Genomic DNA, 22,653 nt, shown 5'->3' on the forward strand with positions numbered 1-22,653 from the left:
GTCAAGGGATTGGAGGGGTCCGGCCGCGGGGGTCTGAGCCGCCCTCTGTCAGCGCCAGAATCTCACTCCCACACCGTACACACTTACACACTTACACTCACTCGGTCACTCAACTCACTCTCATAGTCGAGGGACCGGAGGGGCGGGTCCGCGGGGGTCTGAGCCGCCGGGGGGTCAGCGCCTGAGTCTCAGCCCCGGCCAGCGCGGCCCCGCCCCGCCCCGCCCCCTCATGCATATGCAGCACCTCAGCCTAGCAGCCCGGCCCCCAGACGGCCATTTGTAGCGGCGCTGGAGGCTGCGTTCGGCAGGCGCTGCGGAGACGTGTGGAGGAGCGCGCCCCCCGGCCGCTGCCGCCCCTGGCCCCTGCGGTCTTCCCGCTTCTCCGCGCTTCGGGCGGGACCCGGCCAGCCCGGGCGCCGCGCCGCCGCCCGGAGCGGCCCTCCCGGCAGCTCCCGGCGCCCGGGACCCCCGCCCGCCGCTCGCCCGCAGCCCGCCGGCCGCACACGTCTCCGGAGCCGGGCCTAGGGCGGGCGGCGGCTCGGCGTGGCCGGGCGGGCTCGGCGGCGTCCCCATGGCCGCGGCCGGCTGGCGGGACGGCTCCGGCCAGGAGAAGTACCGGCTCGTGGTGGTCGGCGGAGGCGGCGTGGGCAAGTCGGCGCTCACCATCCAGTTCATCCAGGTGCCTGGACCGGGCCTGCCGGGGGCGCCGGGGCGGCGGCGGGCGGGTGCTCGCGCTACCTGTGGCGGGGCGGCTGCCGCGACCCCGCCCCGGAGGCGCCGCGCGGGCCGGGGGCGGGTGTTGGGGGGGGGGCGGTGCGGGCCGGGCTCTGCCCTCCTGCCCTGCGGCCGTGACGCCGCTCTCCTGCCTGCCCGGCGCCCTGCTCGGCGTCCCGGGAGTCGGGCTTCTCAGGAATGTGTCCGGGAGGGCGGAGCTGGCAGGGTGGGAAGCGCCGATCCACCTTATCGCTCCGGTCGGGGCCGAGCCCTCCCGGGAGGCTGCGCCGCCGCGCCGGGCTTCCTGCCCCGCGGCCCGGGCTCGGGGCGTCGGGTGTGGGGCTGCAGCCCCTCGCGCTGGGCTTCCAGCCGCCGCGGCCGCCTCCTGCACCGTCGGTGCGATCGCGGTGGCAACTTGGCCGCGGCTCCGCGTGGTCTGCGGGTTTCTCCGTGCACGCCGAGCCGGAGCTGCCCGCTTCGAGCTGTGTGTTTCTCTTTGTGTGTGTTTGTGCTTTTCTTTTAAGTAATCTCTTAGGTAATATGTCCGGGTGGGAGTGTGTGATAATGCCCGAGGGAAATGGTGGCTTCGAGGAAGTTAAGAATGTTCTCCGATAGGGGTGAGACCATTTCCTAGGAATTCCTGGTGCCTTCCTGCTTCTCGCTTTGCCAAGGTGAAGTTTGGGATGGGCCAGGCTAGGAGATGACCGACCGGGGCGTGCCTTCTGTATCTGTTCCAATAACCCACTCCTCCACTCCCTGCTCTCTCTGGTTGCTAGAGGCGAAAGTCAGGGCTTGTGGTAAAGAAAAGGGCGTTGGAATTCTTCATTCTTAGGATTTGCTCTTGTTAAGAGGTTTTGAGTGATCTTTTTCGGGGTTTTAAAAATGAGAAACCCAGATGTCTCTCTGCTTTTGTCCATCTAAAAGGTGTGGCACATGCTGGGAGAGAACGAAGGTACCCCTTTATACAGGTTAAAAAGATACTCTTACTATATCAAGAGTACTGTTAAGATGCTTTGGTGAAGAATTAATTTCTGGTTTCCGTTTCATCCATTTGTTATCAGCTGGGATACTTAAATGGCTTATTTCACTTAACGTTTAGAGTGACATTAAAATACAGAGTACTGTTAACATAAATGTGAATGTTACCTTTCACATTGACTAAATGAGCAATAATGCTGTTACAGTATTTCAAGGGGTTAAAAACTACTGCTAAAACCTTTGTGTCCAGGAAGAGAAGATGTTTATGTAATGAGCATTTACAGTATGCTCATTAAGTGGGTTAAAAAAAAATCACACTGAGTAAGAGGTGAGGTTGGTTTAAGTTTCGCAGGCTGCAGAATCAGGGCCGGCATTTTCGTAGGGCCGAGAGAGACTTTAACTGATGGCAAAGCAAAACAATTTATAGCTTAGCCTTTCTTTGGGGACTGTAGTTGGGGGGGGGCCGGCAGTGGTGGTGAGGAGTGAGAGAAGAATCCTGGGTTCCAGTATTAGTAAAGTGTCACCTGAAAGGTTAAACTACACATACTTAGGTCCTTTGTGGGGAGGGACCATCTGAATGTATTTAATTCTGTAAGTTATTTAATTACGGTATTGGAACCTTTTGTGTTTGGGAAATAGTTTTAGAAACTGCTAAGATAACAATAATTGCTGTTTTTAAAAATGATTCTCTAGAATTCATTTGTTAAAGAAACACCTCCTTTATGAATAGTACTGTACTAGATAAAAGAAGTAAAGGAGGCGTGTATGGATGAGAAACACACACACACATATATATACATAGAGAAAAAGTGAGCTTTGAGTCAGCTTAAGCGTCTGTCTCTTGCTCTGTCATTTATTGGTTGTGAGAACACTGCCAGAATATTCAGCTTCACTGAGTCTCAATTTAATCATCAGCAAAATGGATGGGATCACACATTGTTTATAATCCTTTAAATTACGGGAATGTTCTTAGCACTGTGTCACATAGTATGTACTCAGTTAATGATGGCTATTAGTATAAGTGTATAATTCTGTAACACATTTAAATGCAAAGGGAATTCGGAATTGGGGAAAAGTCAATTTGGGAAGAATTGATAAAAGGACTGTATAGGCTTTGTGGGAGGGAGAGAGAATGCATCTTATGTGAGTATGGGGGAAGTTATATGCTAGTTTGGAGAGAGAGAAGGTAGGCAGGGAGGGGAGTGGGAGAGGCAGATGAGTTGGAGCCAGTGAAAGGGGGCTCTGACTCCAAGGAGACTTTCTGCAGAGGTAGAAGCCAGTCCACCTGGATGGAGTCTCAACTCTGCCACTTGCTGCGTGTATAATCTTAGATAAATTACCTAACCTCTCAGTACCTCAGTTTTCCCCATCTGTAATCTGGGGAAATAGAAAGTACCCCGCATACGCTTGTGGTGAAAATTAAATGAGTTGACCTATGTCAAGAGCTTAAAACAATGCCTAGTGCATAATAAGTCTACAGACATTATTATTGTGATATTAATCTTATACTGTGGATCTAAAGTGACTATTTATCATCTACACTTAATAGAGCCACTATTTATTGTCTGACTCTTGGGAAATTAAAATTCATTCTGCTGTGATTGTCTAGCAGTAGTAATTGGAGGGCGAGGAGATGGCAGCAGGATAATAATCTTAACAAGTGGAAGTCCGTTCTCGTAGGAGATCAGGATGACACAAATTGGTTTTATTTACTTTTTAAGTCTTCTGAAATGACACTTTCTGGTGTTCAGAATGTATTTTTCTATTATATAATCTTGAGCAGGAAAAATATGGTAAATTGGTGAATGGAGAATTTAAAAACAACTTTGTCTTTAGCCTTGACTTTCTTTAACCTTAGATGTACTTGGGACCTATACATATGAAGAGCTGCAAAATAGGAAATTAAGGCAATAATTACTTAATTGAGGTGCCTTTTCCTCTTTAAAAATGAGTTTAGCAAATTATAAAGTGTATAAAAATGTAAAATATGTAATCTTTCTATTCATAGTTTTTTGAAAAATATTTTTAAGTTTTGTTGGTAAATAGAATACCTAAATGAGAGTAAACTGTAATTAGGAAATGATCTTAACATTGTACAAAGTGAAATGGAGAGTGTTTTGCATATCTGGATTCTGGGTCTCCCTACTCAGGTGATGTTGAGGAATCTCTTAATCTCTCAATCTTTTCAAGGCTTTAGTTTTTTTTTTTTTTTTTTAAAGATTTTATTTATTTATTTGACACAGAGAGAGAGAGCACAAGCAGGCAGAGAGGCAGGCAGAGGGAGAGGGAGAAGCAGACTCCCCACTGAGCAGGGAGCCTGACGCGGGGCTTGATCCCAGGATCCTGGGATCATGACCCGAGCTGAAGGCAGCCGCCTAACTGACTGAGCCACTCAGGCGCCCCCCCCCTTTTTTTCTCCATAAAATGTTGAGTTTGGGTGAACAAATTTCCGCGACTTTGAAACTCTAGGTTCTTTCTTATTTAGTTAACTAGGTGTGTGTCTTTAGTCAAGTTTCTTGGGTTCTCCAAGCCTCAGTTTCCCTATATGAAAAGGGAGACTAATAGTATCTTTAGGGTTTTTGGAATAAATACAATAATGCATGCAAATCATTCGGCACAGTGCCATCTACAGAGTAAGTTGATAATAATTGTTACCTGGTTTTATTTGCTGCTATTACTATCTTGTTCTTCCAAAACAAAATTTGTAATTTCTTCATTTTTCCTTGACACATAATCTGGTCTATTAAGTTTCAGCAGCCCCCACCTCCCACCCCAGCCTCAAACTCCCCTCTTCACATTGTGTGGTCTTTAGGTGATAAATGTTGATCCCGTTTTGAGTTGGGGAAACTTCTTATCAGTTGCAAGTTGATTTTTAGGAAATTTGGAGTAATTATTGGGGTTTTGAGTTAATGCTTTACCTGCTAACTCTCAGAAGAGAACATATGTGTTTTACAGAATTAGAGGAATTTCCCAGCTTCTAGTCTTTGTTGAGCATCCTGACTTTATTGAGCAGTTTGTCAGATTTTGAGCTGTGTACGGGGTAGTTGATTGCTCACATGTTGAGTGTTAGTCAGTCTTGCAACCTGTTAGTCTGGACCTGACTCAGACATTACTTTTTACTCAGAGTTTGTCTTTTGCTGAATGCTTTTTCATTGACTTTTCCTGGGGCAGAGATCCTAGAAGAGATTTCAAGACTCATGTATTTATGTTATAGTTAATTGATCCATGTGTGAAGGGCGTGAGTTTAGGTTCTGAAATTGGTGCTCTACTGCAGTGTCTTGAAGACACTCTCTGCAATTAGAAGTCACTTAAAATAACTCGTGCCTGTGAATTTGAAACTATAGACTTATTTTTTGTGTGCATATTTATTGCTTTACATTTTCAGAGTAATTTACAAATGAATTCTTAGGATTGAAAAATAAGGCTCCTCTCCTGATGGTGGTACTTACTAGAGATTGCCTCATTCTGGTAACATCAGAAATGGATCTGCTGGCAATTCCTGCATAGAAGTGGTAGGCACACAAGGAAGAGGATGGCCACTTTTGTCAAAGGAGAAGCAGAAGGAAATTCTAACCTTAGGTCTCTTAAAACTCATTCTTTTTATTCATTCTAACATGTGTGCGTCTCTCCTTAATGGGATGGGGAAAGTTGAAGGAGTGTAGTGGGGACATTTCTGTTGAGTAGGTCAAGAATTTGTTTTTCCCCTTGATATAATACCATTAGAATGCAAAGTGATTACGACAGGCAGCTGCCTACTGGGATGAGATTTTTAATTCACCTGTGAGGCTGAAATGTGGGTCTTTGCAAACTTTGAAGTGAAAGTAGTTGTTAATTTGGTTAGGAATTAAATTGGTAACTTTAAAAGGGGGGAAAGGGTGGGAAAAGAGACTTTTTTCCCCAAAGATTGTATTTATTTGTTTGACGGAGAGAGAGAGCACAAGCAGGGGGAGTGGCAGGCAGAGGGAGAAGAAGGCTCCCCGCTGAGCAAGGGAGCCCGATGTGGGGCTCCATCCCAGGACCCTGGGATCATGACCTGAGCCGAAGGCAGACCTCAATCGACTGAGCCACCCTGGTGCCCTGAAAAGAGACTTTTTTAAAGCAGTATTTTTACTTTCTAAAGTTTCCTTTTTGGTTTCTTTCTTTTTTTTTTTTTTTTTTAAAGAGTGGGGCAGGGACAGAGAGGGAGAGGGAGAGAGAGAGAAAATCTCAAGTGGACTCCCCGCTGAGCTTGGAGCCCGTCACAGGGCTTGATCTCAGGACCCTGAGATCATGACCTAAGCCCAAATCAAGAATCGGACACTGAACCGACTGAGCCACCTAGGAGCCCCTAAAGGTTCCCTTTTCAAATTAATTGATCTCATAAAATTGAAACAGATTTTGTGATGCCATATCATTATTTCTTTCTTCCTTCCTTCCTTTCTTTCTCTCTCTTTCTCCCCGCCCCCTTCCTTCCTCCCTTTCTTCCTTCTGAGGAAAAATAGAAGTGTCTTTAGAGTATTAGTTCTATATGCCCTACTTACTGAAAAGTGATTATGAATAAAGACTTCGACTCTAGACATTGTGGAGTTAATAGTGAATCTTCTGGCAAGGCCTTGATCTTGAATTACTTTGGGCAGAGTTGCTGAGTCTGTGTTTGGGATTGAAACTTAGTTTAAAGTAATGTCCTTGGTAGGCCTTTAATTTATTTCTACTTTGCAAAGAGAAACAGCTCTCAGGCTTTTATGAAAAAGACAAAGATTTATATATTCACTTATTTTCTGTGTGGTTCTGAAAGAAACAAAGAAATGTAAGTTGTCTAAAATTATGCTACTGGAGACATAGAACGAGTTCCTTGTCGCCTTATAAATTATATTTTATTTTTAGTGTTTTATAAAAGCAATGTGATTGTTTATTGGTTCCATAGCATTAAATCATAGTTTAATTAAAAATATTACAGTCACAGAATTTCTTGTTTGTATATATTAGTAGTTTAATATTGCCCGCCAACTTACCTTGTCACCTCATATGGTCATGTTTTTTCTAGGAGAAAGAGCTTTGTGTACAAGTAAGTACATGTTCAGTACTTGAAGTATGGATATAAATGTCAAAGTAACGTCCAATGTTGCTTTTTAAAAAAAACTTTACTCAGATTTTCCGAATGCTAACATTTTACCATATTTGTTTTATCCCTTCCCCCATCTTTTTTTTTTTAATCATTTGAGTGTAAGTTGAAGACGATGACCCCTTATTTTTAAGTCTCTCCATGTATATTTCCTAAATACAAGGACATTTGCTTACATAAACATAGTATGGGGCGCCTGGGTGGCTCAGTCAGTTAAGCGACTGCCTTTGGCTCAGGTCATGGCTCAGGTCATGGCTCAGGTCATGATCCCAGGGTCCTGGGATCGAGTCCTCATTGGGCTCCTTGCTCAGTGGGGAGCCTCCTTCTCCCTCTCCCTCTGTGATCTCTCTCGCTTTCACTCTCTCTCAAATAAAGAAATAAAATCTTAAAAAAAATAAAAAATGAAAAAAATAAACATAGTCTGTAACTAAAATCAGAAATTAACATTGATTTATTATCACTAATCTAACATGCAGAGCTTTTTCAGATTTTGCTGGTTGTCCCAATAATGCCCTTTACAGCAGGAGAGAATCTCAGATTATGCACCGCATTCCGTTTCCATATCTTCTTTAATTTGGAACAGTTCTTTAGTCTTTGTGTTTTAGGACATTGACATTTTTGAAGAGTGTAAGTTATTTGAAGAGTTCCCTCGATACGAGTTTGTCTGTTTCCTCATGGTTAAATTCAGGTTATGCATTTTGGGGGCAAATAATAACGCAGAAATAATGAGTTGTTCTTAGTGCACTCTATCAGGAGACATAAAATAGATGTAGATTTGACTGTATATGTGTTTACCTTTGGAGTCGGTAATCCCAGATCTAGGATTTTACCCTGAAAATACACTTCCATGAGTATGAAAATACACATGCATGAGCTCACAGCATTGTTTGTAATTTAAAAAATTAGAAACAACTTACAGAATAGGAGAGGGATTGAATAGAATGTGGTACATTTACCCAGTGGAGCATTATGTACCTATTAAAAAAATAAGAAAGATCTCTATGAACTGATATGAAGTGCTTTCTAGGATAAATTGTTCAGTGAAAAAAAGTGCAAAAGTACTATATAATGTGCACTCTACTACCTTTTGTGTAAGAAAGAAGGGGAAATAAGAAAATGTATTTTCAGCACTGAATGGATAAGGTAGAGATTAATGAGATTATTGGTTAGCCATGGGGAGTGGGTAGGAGTGAGGGGGAAGGGGTAGAGATAATGGGGTTGGTGACCTTTCTGAGGATACTTTCTGACTTTTGGAACCATGTTTAATGTTTCACATACTCCATAAACAGCAGATACCAGTACAATCAAGTGATGAAGAAAAAAACCACCCTGAGGTGGAATACAAACAAATAAATGAACTGAGCCTTATTTCAAATGAGTAACATAACCGCACTGAAGGGGGTAAGAAAAATAACTTTTGAACTGGGTGTTTGGACTATGTCCTCGGGATAAAGACAAAAAGAACTTGAAACAAACATTGAACTCTAGTTAATAGGCTGTGTGTGTGTGTGTGTGTGTGTGTGTGTCACAGAGGCATGGGTTTTCAATTCTTTTTTTTTTTTAAAGATTTTATTTATTTATTTGAGAGAGAGAACGAGAGAGAGAGAGCACATGAGAGGGGGGAGGGTCAGAGGGAGAAGCAGACTCCCTGCTGAGCAGGGAGCCCGATGCGGGACTCGATCCTAGGACTCCAGAATCATGACCTGAGCTGAAGGCAGTCGTTTAACCAACTGAGCCACCCAGGCGCCCTGGGTTTTCAATTCTGAAATGGTTTTCTATACTAGGATTAAGCAAATAAGTAAATACATTTTGGAAAATGGGAGCCAACTTTCTCAGTTTGTTCTCACTGTGGAAAGGGGGAAGGTTAGCATCAACTCTGATGCTTGATTGGAATTGAAGATACTGACGTAAATTCATGGTTTAAAAATTACAGATGCAGAAATAGATGCATATGAATACATGTACACACATCTGTGCATCTTTTTTCCAGCTCTAAGAGTGCCTAGAAACAGTGATTCCCCATTAGCAGTGAAAATACCTAGTGCCAGATCTTGGTTTCTCAATACCATTCTTTACTAACAGGAACCTTAGAGGAATGACTGATCCCAGGGCTAGGGCAGGGAAAAACAAAGATGAGCTTGGAGTATCCTGTAGTGTCAGAAACTAAGGAAGTGCTCAAAAAAACCCAAACAATGGTGACCTGTCAGAGAGACACAGCCAACCCAGAAGGACTCCCACTGGCTAACTTGGGGACAATATAACCAAATAATTATAGTAATTGATTACTATCCATAAAGTAGGAATCTGTGAATCCATAGGGATAAATAAATAAATGAAGGAGGAAGGGAAGTTCTTCCTTAAGGTAGAATTCTGACTAATAAGCCTAGAGGAAGTGGTGGAATTAGGAAATCACTATTTGGCGGTCTTAACAATTGATTTGAGTCAGAATCCTAAATAGATGTTATAGCTATTGGATTTGAGAGTAGCTGGATATTAACATAGTCTTAAAGTATCTGCCCATGAGATATTATTAATTATCAAGAGAAAACAGTAACCACAGTGGGGAAACCTGGCTGACATCACCTTGACCAAGTGATCAAAACTAGCGCCTCTGATGTTGCTTTAGGTAATGATAATAAGCAGTTTGTTTTACTCAGTTATGTTAACAAAATCTGGTTTTCATAATCAGTCTAGCTAGGCACTTTGTGAAATTAAGCCTAAAGAAACCAAGTTGAGGCAAAAAGGGGACCAACTTTGTTTCTGTTTAAGGAGAAAATTTCTGCCTAACTTTCTAGCCAGGTATCTTTTGAGAGAGAGGTTGAAAAATTTATGTTAGGTCACTACCGATTTTGGCCCTGATCTTTAGCATAATTACCTCCCTTTGCACTAATCTTGTGTGTGTGTGTGTGTGTGTGTGTATATACATTTTTTTTTTTTCCTGTGCTCTGTGGTAGATTTGAATGGTAGATTCTCTCTCTCTCTCTTTTTAACGATTCAGATTTACCTTAAAATTATTCATAATCTTGGGGCACCTGGGTGGCTCAGTAGGTTAAGTGTCTGCCTTCGGTTTAGGTCATGATCTCCGGGTCCTGAGTTCGAGTCCTGCGTCGGGTGCCTTGCTCAGCAGGGAACTGGCTTCTGCCTCTGCCTGCCGCTCCCCCTGCTTGTGCTCTCTCTCTCCTCTGACAAATAAATAAAAATCTTTAAGAAAAATTATTCATAATCTTAAACATATTTAATTAGAAAAACAGACTAATAGTGTTTTATTTCCAGCTATGGGAAATGAGGAATTTGGCAGTTTTGGTTGCTGTTTGCACCCATCCCATTCATAAATTTAGTGTCCTTATTTAAAGCAACCAAAAGTGTGTGTTGCAGTGTTTTTAAAAGATTTGTTTTTTTTTTTTTTTGTCTTTTGCATTCTGTTTTGCTGTTACAATTATAGTAAATAATAATGGTATTAATCCCTTTCTTATGAAGGGTTATTGCTTTTATTTGCCATTTGTATCATTTTAACTGGTTTCAGTGCTTACAATAGTCTTTATCAACAGCTAGTTTTTATTTTGAATTGTGATTTAGAGAATACTTTCAAGTGCTTTTTACTGAAAAGATACCTAAGATACTTACTTTTGCATGATAAGTGATGATTTGGCTGAATGTAAAATTATTGGGCCCCAACATTTTTGTATTAAAACAATGGAGGCATATCTTTGTTTTCCATGTCTTTACCTTTATTTGGCTGACTGGCTTCATTTCCACTTTCCATTCTGCAGGAATAACTTATTTTTTACTTACATGCTTTTGTAGCCCTCTCTCATCATTGGAAATGGAAACATTTATCAGGATAGGAGTAGAACTTTTTCTCTGTTCACTAGTTTTCCCTGGGAAATGATGGAACACCCTCAGGTCTGGGAAGGTTTTCTTTTCCATTTTTTTCATTTTCTCAGTCATCTTATGAAATACTGTTTATGCATTGATTCTCTGAAATCATACCATACTGTGTTAAGTTAATCAGCAAAAAGGATAAGATAGTCTCTATCTAGGAGAATTTGTTAAATTTGCCTCTGTATCACTGATGAAATTTTTTGGGTGTGAAATCTAATTACTGTCTCAAACCGATTTAATGCCCTTGATATCTCAGTCTGATATTAACCAATGGTAATGTTCTCTTGTTTTTTTCTTAAGGCCACAAAACTGCTGCTTTCTAGTTTGTTACTGTTTAAGGAAACAACTCTTTCCAGGGGAGGTGTTTCTCCTTGTGTGGTAGAGTATGTTTTTAAAAATGTATTTCTCCTTGTGTGGTAGAGTATGTTTTTAAAAATGTATTCTCTCGCGAAGAGTTGATTTTAGTCGTTCCTGGTGTTGGCGGTGAAGAACTGGCCATCTTTCAGAATTACCTTGGGGCACTTTGATTCCCAATCTGTTTTGATGCTGAAGGGCAGACAGGTTGATACCAGGGAGTGATAATTTTTGGAGTATCAGTAGGATTTCAACAAATGTGAAATTCTATTAAACCCACTAAGACATTCAGTTAATTTTGGGGTTTTGGCTGAGAGGTATAATTTTGGAGAATTAGAGATGGTTAAAAGGGATAGTTTTCAAATTTATTTACCCTTCAAGACTAAGCTTTCTGCATTGAGCCACTGAAGAAGCTGGGTGGACAGTGAGAGAGAGAGAGAGAGAGAGAGAGAGTGTGTGCACGTGCTGTAAAATGATCAAGGCAAAGGTTTTTCTTGCTGTAGGTACAGAAATTGGAATGGCTTAGAAGCAAAAGAATTCCTTTCTTCAGCATGTGTGTGTGTGTATCTAGTCTGCAGTATGCTTATTTTATATTGTATTGTGTATAGATGTCTTTTTATGATTTCATACATAAACTATTTTGTTGTGCTTTTTAAATTAAAAAAATTTTTTTCTCTTATTTTTTAAAATTTAAATTCAATTAATATATAATGTATTATTAGTTTCAGAGGTAGAGGTCAGTGATTTATCAGTCTTAAATAATACCCAGTGCTCATTATGTCATGTGCACTCCTTAATGTCCATCACCCAGTTACCCCATCCCCCACCTCCCTCCCCTCCAGCAACCCTCAGTGTTGTGCTTTTTTTAAAAATGAGATTGATTGCCATCTATTTTTCACAGTAGTACTTTAGGTAGTTTATATGTTAGAATGTATATTTTTAATGGTATTCTAAAGAATTTTAGCAAGAGGTTTTCCAGAATATTTACAGTATCCTTAATGATTTGTGGAAAGGTGTTATAGGACTGATTTTGCATTGTTTCCTTTGATATGAAATATTATACTTTTTATTTTTAGATAATTTTGATTGCAGTTTGGATATCTCCTTAATAAAATACATATTTGGCAAAGGATTGAGTGGATCCTTTTGTGGATTTCTAGCTGTGTTGGGCTGTGGTCAAAGAACATGACTTGTAAATTCTGTTTTGGAATATTAAGGATTTTTAATGGCCAAACATACCATTAATTTTTGTAAATATTCCAAGAACATGAGAGAAGAGTATTCATTTGTAGCTCATAAGGTGCAAAGTTGTATTCAAATCTGTTAAAATGGAATTTGTTCATTATATTACTCAAATCTTCTGTATCTTCCCTTTTTTCTTATCTATTTAATCTGAAACTCTGAAATACATTTATTATAATTACATTATTTTATAATAAATATCCCATGAAGACTGCATTTTATTTTTTTCTTCATATTTTTTATTTTGCTTTATTTTGATGCTGTGTCATCTGGTATATAAAATGTTATGATTGAATCTTTCTGTCTGTTAAAATTCAGTGGTATCTTGTGTGGAGTTTAACCTTGATTTTGATCCTGTGATATGATGTTGCCATTCCTGCTTTCTGTTTGTATGCATTTACTTCATTTATATTTCACGTTTCTTTTTTGGTCATTTTCTGGTAAGCTTTTGTGAACAGTACTTAATGTGATCTTTAAAAGTCAAATTTGAGAGTCCTTGTCTTTTAGTAGGGAATTCAGCCCATTTACATTTATTGTATAATTTGATTATGTATTTGTGAAGTAATCTAGATAAATTTGTTTTTATCCTTTTTATTCTTTCTATATTTTCTTTCTTAAATTTTTTTATGTAGGCTTAATTGAATTTGTTTCTGTTCTTTTATTTCCCCTGCACTGAGAGTGTAAATGTAGAGATTACTTTAAAAGTAGAGGTTGTTTCTGTGAAACTTATTCCTTTGTGGCTGCTTTTGTCATAGTCGTATGCAGTCTATGAAATTAAACACCACAGCTGCCATGTTTTTGTTTTTTAAAAAGATTTCCTAGACCTGGAAAAATTCATGCTGCTTGTCTGAGAAAAGATAGCTTGAGGTAGTGCAGAGAATCCTTTTTGTGAGTCAAGATTTATTTAGAACTTGGTTTAGCCACTATATGACTATGGCTTTGGACAAGATAACCATTCTGTATGATTCACTTTGGCATCATTGTTTTCAACCTTGTAAACACTAGAATGTTTAAAGTAAAATAAGTATTTTAGTAGAGGATTTTATTTATTTATTAAAGATTTTTTTTTTTTTGAGAGAGAGTATGCGAGAGCGAGAGAGAGCGAGAGAGCGAGAGAGAGAGAGAGAGAGAGAGAGAGCGAGAGAGTGAGAGAGAGCACAAGCCTGGGGAGAGGCAAAGGGAGAAGCAGACTCCCCACTGAGCAGGGGGGGCTCAATCCCAGGACCCGGAGATCATGACTTGAGCCAAAAGCAGACGCTTAACGACCAAGCCACCCAGGCGCCCCAGTAGGGGATTTTATAGATTTGGGATATTTTGCCTGAATGTCTGCCCCTTAAGTTGTATTTGTTTGTGCATTTTATACTTTAGATTTTGAGAGTCATAGACCAGGAATACTTTTGTTACGTAGAAGTAATCATATAGGAAAATATTTGTTAATGTTTATTAATTGTTAGTATTAGGTCTTGAACAGAATATGGTAAATAGTTGGGGGAAAAAAGTGATCTTAAGAAAGATGAGTTGTAGCTGTTACAGTTCCATAGCTGCTAGTTATTGAAGAGGACAAAGGATTGAATCATTTTTCATTTTGGATTTCAGAGTTTCTCTGTCATTAACAGATTATCTATACGTAGCCTGTGTACATTTGACTTGAATCTTGAGTTTTAGAAGTTTTAGCAGTTGATCCATAGCATTCAGTTTTATTGAAAATAGTCTTTGGAGAAGATAGTCCTATTTTAATTTTTTTGTGGAAATTCTGACTCAGGAAATGTAAAACAGCCTGAGAGTAAGGTCTTAAAGATTTATTACTTTTGTCTTATTTCCTGGTGGGTTTTCTTTTAATGCCTTGTTTTTGGTTAAATGATGACATGTGGTTGAGATTACAACAGTCAGCAATTTGTTAGCTGAAAGGAAAAGAATAGTAAGCAAGAGTCAAACTGCAAAGGAAGTTTTGTGATAGATACAACATTTTAGAAATCTTGTAGAAACGATATGTGGCTATGAAATTTGTAATTTTTGTCCCTTTTGTCTCTGAAATTAAGGTGTGTCAATAATGTAGGGAAATTGTCCTCGTGTGTGTGTATGCATGGGTGCAAGCTACACAGATGTGTATCTTACTCAAACTGAGAAAAGAGTGAATTTAACTTTAGAGAAGGGTTCATGGGTTTTTGGAATTAAAAAAGGAGATAAAATATAAAACAATGGACTAGGTCTGTGATAATTTAATGACTTGCAGATGCTTAAATGAATGGTTATAGTAGCTTACTTGAGTACTTTGTGAATTTATTTTCATATATTGGCATAGAATTTCCCTGCCAAACTTGTTTTGAATTAGCTGCTTTTTAATTATCAAATAACTTAATTTTAACAATTTCTTATAATTGCTGCAGTGTTATATGGTCAGACACTTTTCATTTAGTTGAAAGTTAAGAATGGAGTAGGAATTGGTGAGGTTACATATCAGTAATACAGACTTCATCATACACTGGGTCTTGGGATTATTTTCTTGCCATTATAAAGTCTGATAGGTTCTGTGATCATAATTTTAGCAGGTGTTAAAATAGTATGGAAAATTTGTTATAATGTTAGATTGTGATTCTCAGTTTTTAATTTTACATTTAAAGACACTGATGTTTTGTTTATTTTTTTTCTCCTTCCTTAGTTGCAAATTATGTATTTACTTAGATCTCTGTAGCAGTTTCAGGAAGGAGCTATTGGCTGAGCTGATTAGGCAAATGAAGTTGTCTGACATGGGTTACTTTAGTTTGTGGTTTTAGATGAACAGTACATGGTGCACAGCTGTCGCTCCAACAGCTTTGTTCCAGCTGTCTTACTGGCCTGTCACAAAATACCCCACATTCCTTTTTTTTTTTTTTTAATGGAACCCCTTGTAATATTCTATACTTTATTGCTTAAAATGGATCCTACTAATTACTTTAATGACTTCTTCACTTTTATGCCTATCCAAAGGTATTTATTTAGAATGGTGCTAAAATGGATCGTGAGTAATAGATTTAAGCCTTGTCATATTTATAATTTTTTGTTGTTGAAGTTGCAGTTGTGAAATATTTGTACAAGTAGTTAACATTGAAAAAGGCACCAAACTTAAATAATGTCCCCAAATAAATAGTTGGTCTGTTCTAATTTCTTATTTTAACCCTGAGTTTGTATTAATAAGCTTCAACAGAATTATAAGATGAAAAGCCACAATATGGTTTATAAAGCTTGTATAGTACTTAAATAAGTAGACTTTAGTTTGTGGGTTTCTTTCTTTTAAAGATTTTATTTTTACCTAATCTCTATATCAACGTGGGGTTCAAACTTACAACCCCGAGATTAACAGTTGCATGCTCTTCCGACTGAGCCTGCCAGGTGCCCCTAGTTTGTGTTTTTGATAAAGTGGTTGGACTTGGTTCAGTTCATTTTGCTATCTTATATGTAACTGAATTATAATATGGTTTCAAGTTTTGTTTTGTTCTTTTAATAAGGAACAGGGACCTATGCAGAATATTTTGAATCAATAATGTCTAATGTATATTGAATATATTCTGTGTGTTAGATGTCATGCTATAAGCTTTACCAACATTGCCTCATTTAATCTATAGCTTATTGTTTCTTTTTTTTGGCCATGGAAACTGAGGCTCAGAGGTTAAATATGTTGCTGAGGACCCCACGATAATGGCTAAGATGTGACTTGAACCTATATTTTGTGAGTACAAAGCACCTATGGGTGCTAAGGGCTACACTATACTACCTTGCCCAAATAAAAACACTTTTCGTTTAATGAGTTACCTTAGTCTTTGAGGGTAGTTTTTTTTTCTTTTTTTTCCATTTTTTAGAAAAGGTTCATGAAGCGCTCTCCATTTAGTTGAAATTAGAAGAGCTGGGATTGAATAGGGAGTGGAGTTTTGTTTAAAGTCTCACCTTGCTTCCCTTTCTGCTCCCCTGCCTCCTTGTGATCGATGTCCCATAACTCCTGCACTTGCTGCCTTGGCTACTGCTCTCTCCAGACCTGGCAACCCCCAGACACCTGCACATACTTATTTGAAATTCCTGCTCTTACACAGTGTATTATGTCTGGAGAAACACAGTCTCATCACACTTAGTCACAAGCTGTGTGAAGTGCACATCTATGACTCTTCTGAACCTCTATCCTTTACCAAGTATGCCCTTTTATCTGACTAATTCTTAGTCATCTTTCTAGATGTGACTCAGGGTTCATCTCCAGCAAGCCTTTCCCCAGGGAATATCCAGATTGGAGTAGGTGCCCCTCCCATAGTATCCTGTACATTTTTTTTGGTGAACTTTCTGAGAGTAAGTTGTGGAAGTAATGTCCCTTTAGTGTTTTTACTGAAGAACAAAAAAGTCTTTAATATAGCCTTAGTACAGTTACCAAAATCAGGAAATTATAATACTGTTATCTAACATACATTATTTAAACTTAGTTGTTCCAGTAATGTCCTTATAACAAAAGAAAATTTTTTTTGGTCTAGGATCCAGTCCAGGATTGCACATTGCACTTATTTTTCATGGCTTTTTTTTTTAGTCTTAAAGTTATTTGTAAAATATTCCACAATTTGGGTTGTCTGATGTTTTCTTATCATTAGAATCAAATTGTGTAGTTTTGGCAGAAATAGGACAAAGGAAAGGTCTTCCTCCAGTACCTCATATTAGGGAAGCACATGTTGTCTGTTTTTCCCAATACTGGTGTGGGATCTGATTGCTTAGTTAACCACTGAAAAGTGATGGCTGTTCCCTTTGTGATTAATAAATATCTTGTGGGTAGAGATACCAAGGCCAGGTTAATAACTAGTTATTTTTGAGCCTTTGAGGTTGTGTCTCTTTCTCATTGTTCAACTCTTGTCCTTTTTTCCTTCATCATTTCCTAACTTCCTTCTTCGTCTTTCTTATACTTGCTGTTTGCAGTTTACATTTTGTGACAGGGATGTTTTTTTAATCTCCTCAAAGAATGCTTGATTTATAGTCACATTTTCTCTAGGGGCCCCCAGTTAAACTACATTTTCTTCATTCAGTGAAAGGTCTATATTTTGTTGGCCTTGGTTTCTTCATCTGTGAAATGGAGGTTCTGAAATAGATTATATCTAGGGTCCTTTGAGATTCTATAGTCCTATGACACATGACGTTTTAAGTTTTTTAAAAAATTAATTAGGTTGTTTTATCTTGTTTGGCCTTGTTTCCCTAAGATTTTTAAGAAGTTGTCTTCATACTACTACTTTTTTTTTTTTTTTTTTTTAGATCTTATTTATTTATTTGTCAGGGGGAGAGAGCGCGAGCGAGTGCACAAGCAGGGGGAGTAGCAAGGAGGGAGAGGGAGAAGCAGGCTTCCCGCTGAGCAGGGAGCCCGATGCGGGACTCCATCCCAGGACCCTGGGATCATGACCCGAGCCGAATGCAGACACTTAACCGATTGAGCCACCCAGGCGTCACCATGCTTCTTTCTATACAATATATAAATGTCTTATTGCTTTCGCTTACAATAGAACTGTCCTTACTTTGACAGGGGCCATGATACTCTTCACACCTGCATTGATAATGCCTCTTCCCAAGCTGGAAGACGGAGTGTGGTATTCTTTTTTGGTGGGGTGGGCGAACTCATTCCCACAATAGTCAATAAATAAATCCTGTCATTCCTTGGAGTTTTCTAGATTGCTTAAAAAATAAGAGAAATAAAAAACCCCATTTGGTCCAATAGTGTTTATTACCTTTAAAAACATGACTTGTGTGTAATTTCTTGTGGAGGATTTTATAGAGTTTCTAATTATTATATCATAATTTCTAAGGAAGTGAGAATCTTGATTCATTGTGGAATTTAGAACAAATTATTTAGTTGTAGAGGTTAATTTCATTATAAACAGACAAAGAGTTGTGTTATTTCAGCCTCGTTAATACTTTTAAGTTCTGTAGTAAGAGCATTTAATGAATTATTAAAAATTGCTTGGCCACATTTTAACTTCTTAAAATAATTCTCAAGAGTTTTTATAATACCTAGAACTTACATTTTATGATTTTTGCGTTTATGTAATACTTTCGTTTTCAGAGACTTTGTGTACATGGTTTCCTTTTAATACCAGCAACAACCCTTTATGATGGCAAGGTGGTGATCATGGTCATTGTTATTTCCATCCTATAGGAGAGGAGATGGAGGTTTGGGAAGAAGCGATTTGCCCAAGGTTCTCTAGCCAAGTAAGCAGTGAAGCTGAGATTGGTTTTCCCAACTCCTAAAATATACCAGTCTTCTTACTATAGACTACGAATGTTAAATTGGAACAAGAATGCCAACATCTACTGGAGGGGAACTGAAAGGAGTGATACATTCTCATTTAATGGATGAAATTCTGTTACCTGTTACCAGTATGAATCTGGGGGGAGCACTGAATTTGGGGAGAGGGGGAGAGGGAAAGAGTAAATGAGGCTTCATCAGAAGCACACTTGATGACTTGATGGGTTTCTACTAAAACTGTTGCTGAAGGCACTGTTGAAAGCTAGTGTGGGGACACAGATTTGTAATGCATCCTCTCTGTAAAAGCAGCTTAGGAAGGTCGAGGTATTCACTCTGTGGATATATCACTGTTGAAATGCACGAGAATGACAAACAGCAGATTTAGGTTCTGAATTGATTACCTCTAGGGGTAGGGATGGGGAGGAGGGGGGAATATGATTGTCAAGGGACATATAAATATGGTCTAGAATTGTTGCTAATATTTTATTTCCTAACTTGGGACGTAGGTATACATATTCTTAATATTTTTCTTCATAAAACATTTCTGAGTTATTTTATAGTTAATGAAGAACAATAATGTACTCTGAATTGACTTAAATATGTAGTCAGATGGAAACTTAGCTTTTCATTTGATGTTCATGGTATCATGACTTGGTTGACAAGACACAAGTGTATTCTTTAGGGGCTTTCCTTCAGGGTGGGAAACTATTTTTTTTTTTTTCCCTGACTGTTCAAACAGCAAATAAAAGTCGATTGCAATTCTTATTACAATAAAATGTTCATATTTGAATTTGTGAACAAAACTGTTTTGTGTGGATGTGTGTGTATAAGTGTGTTGTGATTTGCTTCTAAAATTACTATACACCATTTTTGAACATTTTTCCAAAGCACTGCCTTTCATTGCATATTGGTTACAGGAACTGATGATTAATTTTGCCTTAAATTTCCTGTATGAAGAAGTGATACTTTAACTTTTCCCATCACAAAATTCTTAATACTATTTGTAGATATGCAGAGTGAGTGCTCACATAATGTGGTTTTAGGTAGGTGTGACTAAGGATTGAAAGACAATCTAGAGTGTATATATACTATACGTTTTTGGCTCATTAATGAAATGGATAACTTTTGGGCTGAGAACATGTTTCATCAGGAGTCGATAATTTGGGAGGGGTAGGATTATTTTAAAAATGTGTTACCCTTTGGTGGCCTTATGAATGAAAGGAATTTTATTTCTAAGTTTGGATGATCATGGGAGTAGAAAAAATGCTCTTGGTGGTTATTCATCTAAAAAGCTTTGCCTTTATTTGGATACTTGTGCTTTTTGGAGAGGTAAGATGGGAGTGAGAAAAGGAACTCTGTGTTTTCCAGTGTGAAAGTATGTATACTGAGATGTTGCTAATTCTCATAAAGAAACTGATTGAAAACATGTCATTTATGGGCACCTTTAGATTTATAGATTATAATGTGTGCTTAAGAGGAAGTGGGTGGGATGGGGTGGGTAAGAGGTAGAAGGCTGGGGAAGGTGGAATTAATGTTCTTGTTTCTGAGTTTAGAGGTTTGAATTACCTCTTTGTTGGGGGAGATTACCTACAAATGAACTCACGGTGTATGTTGGGGGTTTCTTGGTGTTTTTTTTTTGATAGATTTTGAGTGTCATCTAAGGACTAGACTCTTATGGTATTGACTTTTGAGAACTTGAGAAAATGTTTCGCTTTTGGCATAGTTTAATTTTACAGGTTTTCTTTCTCTGGCATCTTCTCAAAAACAGAGCCGTTCTTCCCATTCCAGTGGCAAGCGGAAGCTGAGGTCCATTAAGACTTTTGAAGTAAAATTTGGAAAGTTTTCTACATCAGGGTTTCCTTAACCTTTTTTGTACAAAGAACTCTTTTTGACAGACTGGTGAAACCTGTGGACTCCTCAGAATACAGTTTTTTGAATATATAAAATAAAGTATGTAGGTTTATAAAGGAAAGCAATTACATTTAAATCCAGTTATCGAAATACTAAAAACAAAAGTCTTCCTTTTTAACTCGTGTTGAGTGTAAATGCTATTCTGATTTATCTGTTACATGAGATACCTGTGATTTCTGTTGGTGACCGCCACAGGTACTGCTATGGTGGTTGATTGAAGGAAATGCTAAATTTCGGTTAGAGGTTAGTGAAAAAAAATTTTTCCCCCATCCACGTTTTTGAATGAAGATTTACTCTCAGGAACCCTTTTTTAATGTAGTGAAAAAGTGTCAGGATTTGGAACCAGGTAACTATGGGATTGAGTCTCATATTCACTACTTAACTGTCTATGTACTTTCTCAACTCTGAGCTTAATTTCCTCATCAGTATAATGGAGATGATAATAGTACCTGTGGGGTGGTTTTAGTTTATTGAACTTAGAACACCCACCACAAACTTAAAATCTAACAAGTACTATTACCATCTCCATGTACAATCGTAGTGAACTGGTACTGTCATCTTCCCAGTTTGAGCGAAGTGTTATAACCTTATACTTCCCTTTATGTCTCTTTACTCTCCCCACCTTATAATTATTTTCAGTGTTTCCTCTACATACATATGGAACCACATCGACCAGTATTATAATTTTGCTTCAACCGTCAAGCATACTTTAGAATTAAAGAGAACAAAGTCTGTCATACTTGTCCATATTTTTGCTGTGTCCATCCTTCCTTCCTTCCTGAGGTTCCTTCTTTTACTGTTTCCTTCCTGTTTAGAGAACCTGTTTGGCCATTCTTTTAGAGTAAACCTGCTTGTGATAGAGTTTCTCTATATTTGCTTTATCTTCATTCCTGAAGGCTATTTTTTTTTTTTTTTTCCTGGATATAGGATTCTGGGTTGATAGTTCTTTTTTATATGGCACCTAAAAAATTGTGTCACGTCTGGTCTCTATGGTTTCTGATGAGAAATCTGTAGTCCTTCTAAATGTTTTTTCCCTTAGGTAATACGTTTTTCTGTCATTGCCTTTTTAAGACTTTTTCTTTAGTTTTTAGAAGTTTAATATGATGTATGTAGGTGTGGATTTCTTTGGGTTTTTTTCCTTTTTAGGGTTTGCTCAGCTGCTTGACTGTAGGTGTTTGTCTTGCCAAATTTGGTTGGGAAATTTTCAACTATTATTTCTTCAGGTATTTTCTCAGTCCCTCTCTGTCCTCTCCTTCTGGTCTTATGATAATGTGAATTTTAGATCTTTTGTTATAGTCCCCTGGGGCCTTGAGGTCCTGTTCATTTTCTTTTATTCCAGTTTATTTCTCTCAGTTTTTCAGATTGGGTAGTTTCTGTTGTTCTCTCTCTCACTCCATTGGATATTTCTTCTTTCCTTCCATTTTGCTATTAAGCCATCCTCTGGACTTTTTATTTTGGTTATTCTATTTTCCAGCTTAAGTTCCCATTTGGTTCTTTAAAACATACTTGTTTGCTGAGACTTGGATTTCTTTTCTGAGACTTTTTTTTTTTTTCATTTATTTCAAACATGTTTGAATGTTTTATCAAGATCACTTTAATGTCTTTGTCAGATGATTCTAACATCTCTGTCATTTTGATGTTGGTATCTTTTGATTATTTTTGTCTTTCCGTTTAAGATCTTCCTGGTTTTTGGATTTTCTAATTGAAACCTTGCACATTTTCATACTTTGTCCTGAGGCTTTGGATCGTACTCAAACCATTTATTTTAGTTGATTTTTTCATACTACTCTGGCAGGAGAAGGAAGTTGGAGGTGCTGCCTCATTACTGCCAGGTGGAGCTAGATGTCCACATTCTCCACCAAGCCTCCACTGAAGCCTGAGGTGGGGGGACACTCCATATTACTTCTGGCTGGGGGTGGAAGTGCAGGCTTCCCCACATAATCTTCTTTCGATACTCTTAGGGGAGAGTTCGTGACACTGTTAGGCGAGAGTTCATTGCTGGTCAGCAGGATGAAAGCCCTGGCCTTCTCTGACACCATCCCATTGGAGTGTTTATAGCCTTGAGAGTGGAATTCTAGACTCCCCACTGGGCCTTTGCAGGTGGGGATGTGAGTGGGACTACAGTGGCTTTTTTTTTTTTTTTTTTTTTTAGAGGGAGCACGCACACGTGAAGGGCAGGAAGGGGCAGAGGGAGAGGGAGAGAATTTTTTTTTTTTTTATTTTATTTTATTTC

The 22,653-nt window shown here is 38.8% G+C and overlaps 1 protein-coding gene across 3 annotated transcripts in view; it reads left to right on the top strand.

Moving 5' to 3' along the window:
* The window catches only part of RRAS2 (RAS related 2), a 90,815-nt gene that overhangs the window by 17,105 nt on the left and 51,057 nt on the right, over nt 1–22,653 (top strand). Inside the window, exon 1 of one of the 3 annotated variants that reach the window (XM_032427132.1) lies at nt 544–679. The exons of the other annotated variants lie outside the window; for them this stretch is intronic. Coding sequence (XP_032283023.1) covers nt 572–679 — 108 coding nt within the window. The 5' untranslated portion in view covers nt 544–571. Of the gene's footprint in view, nt 1–543; nt 680–22,653 lie in introns of those variants that run through there. 3 annotated transcript variants of the gene reach the window in all.

Source organism: Phoca vitulina, unplaced genomic scaffold, assembly GCF_004348235.1.
Source record: "Phoca vitulina isolate PV1807 unplaced genomic scaffold, GSC_HSeal_1.0 scaffold36, whole genome shotgun sequence".
NCBI lineage: Eukaryota > Metazoa > Chordata > Mammalia > Carnivora > Phocidae > Phoca > Phoca vitulina.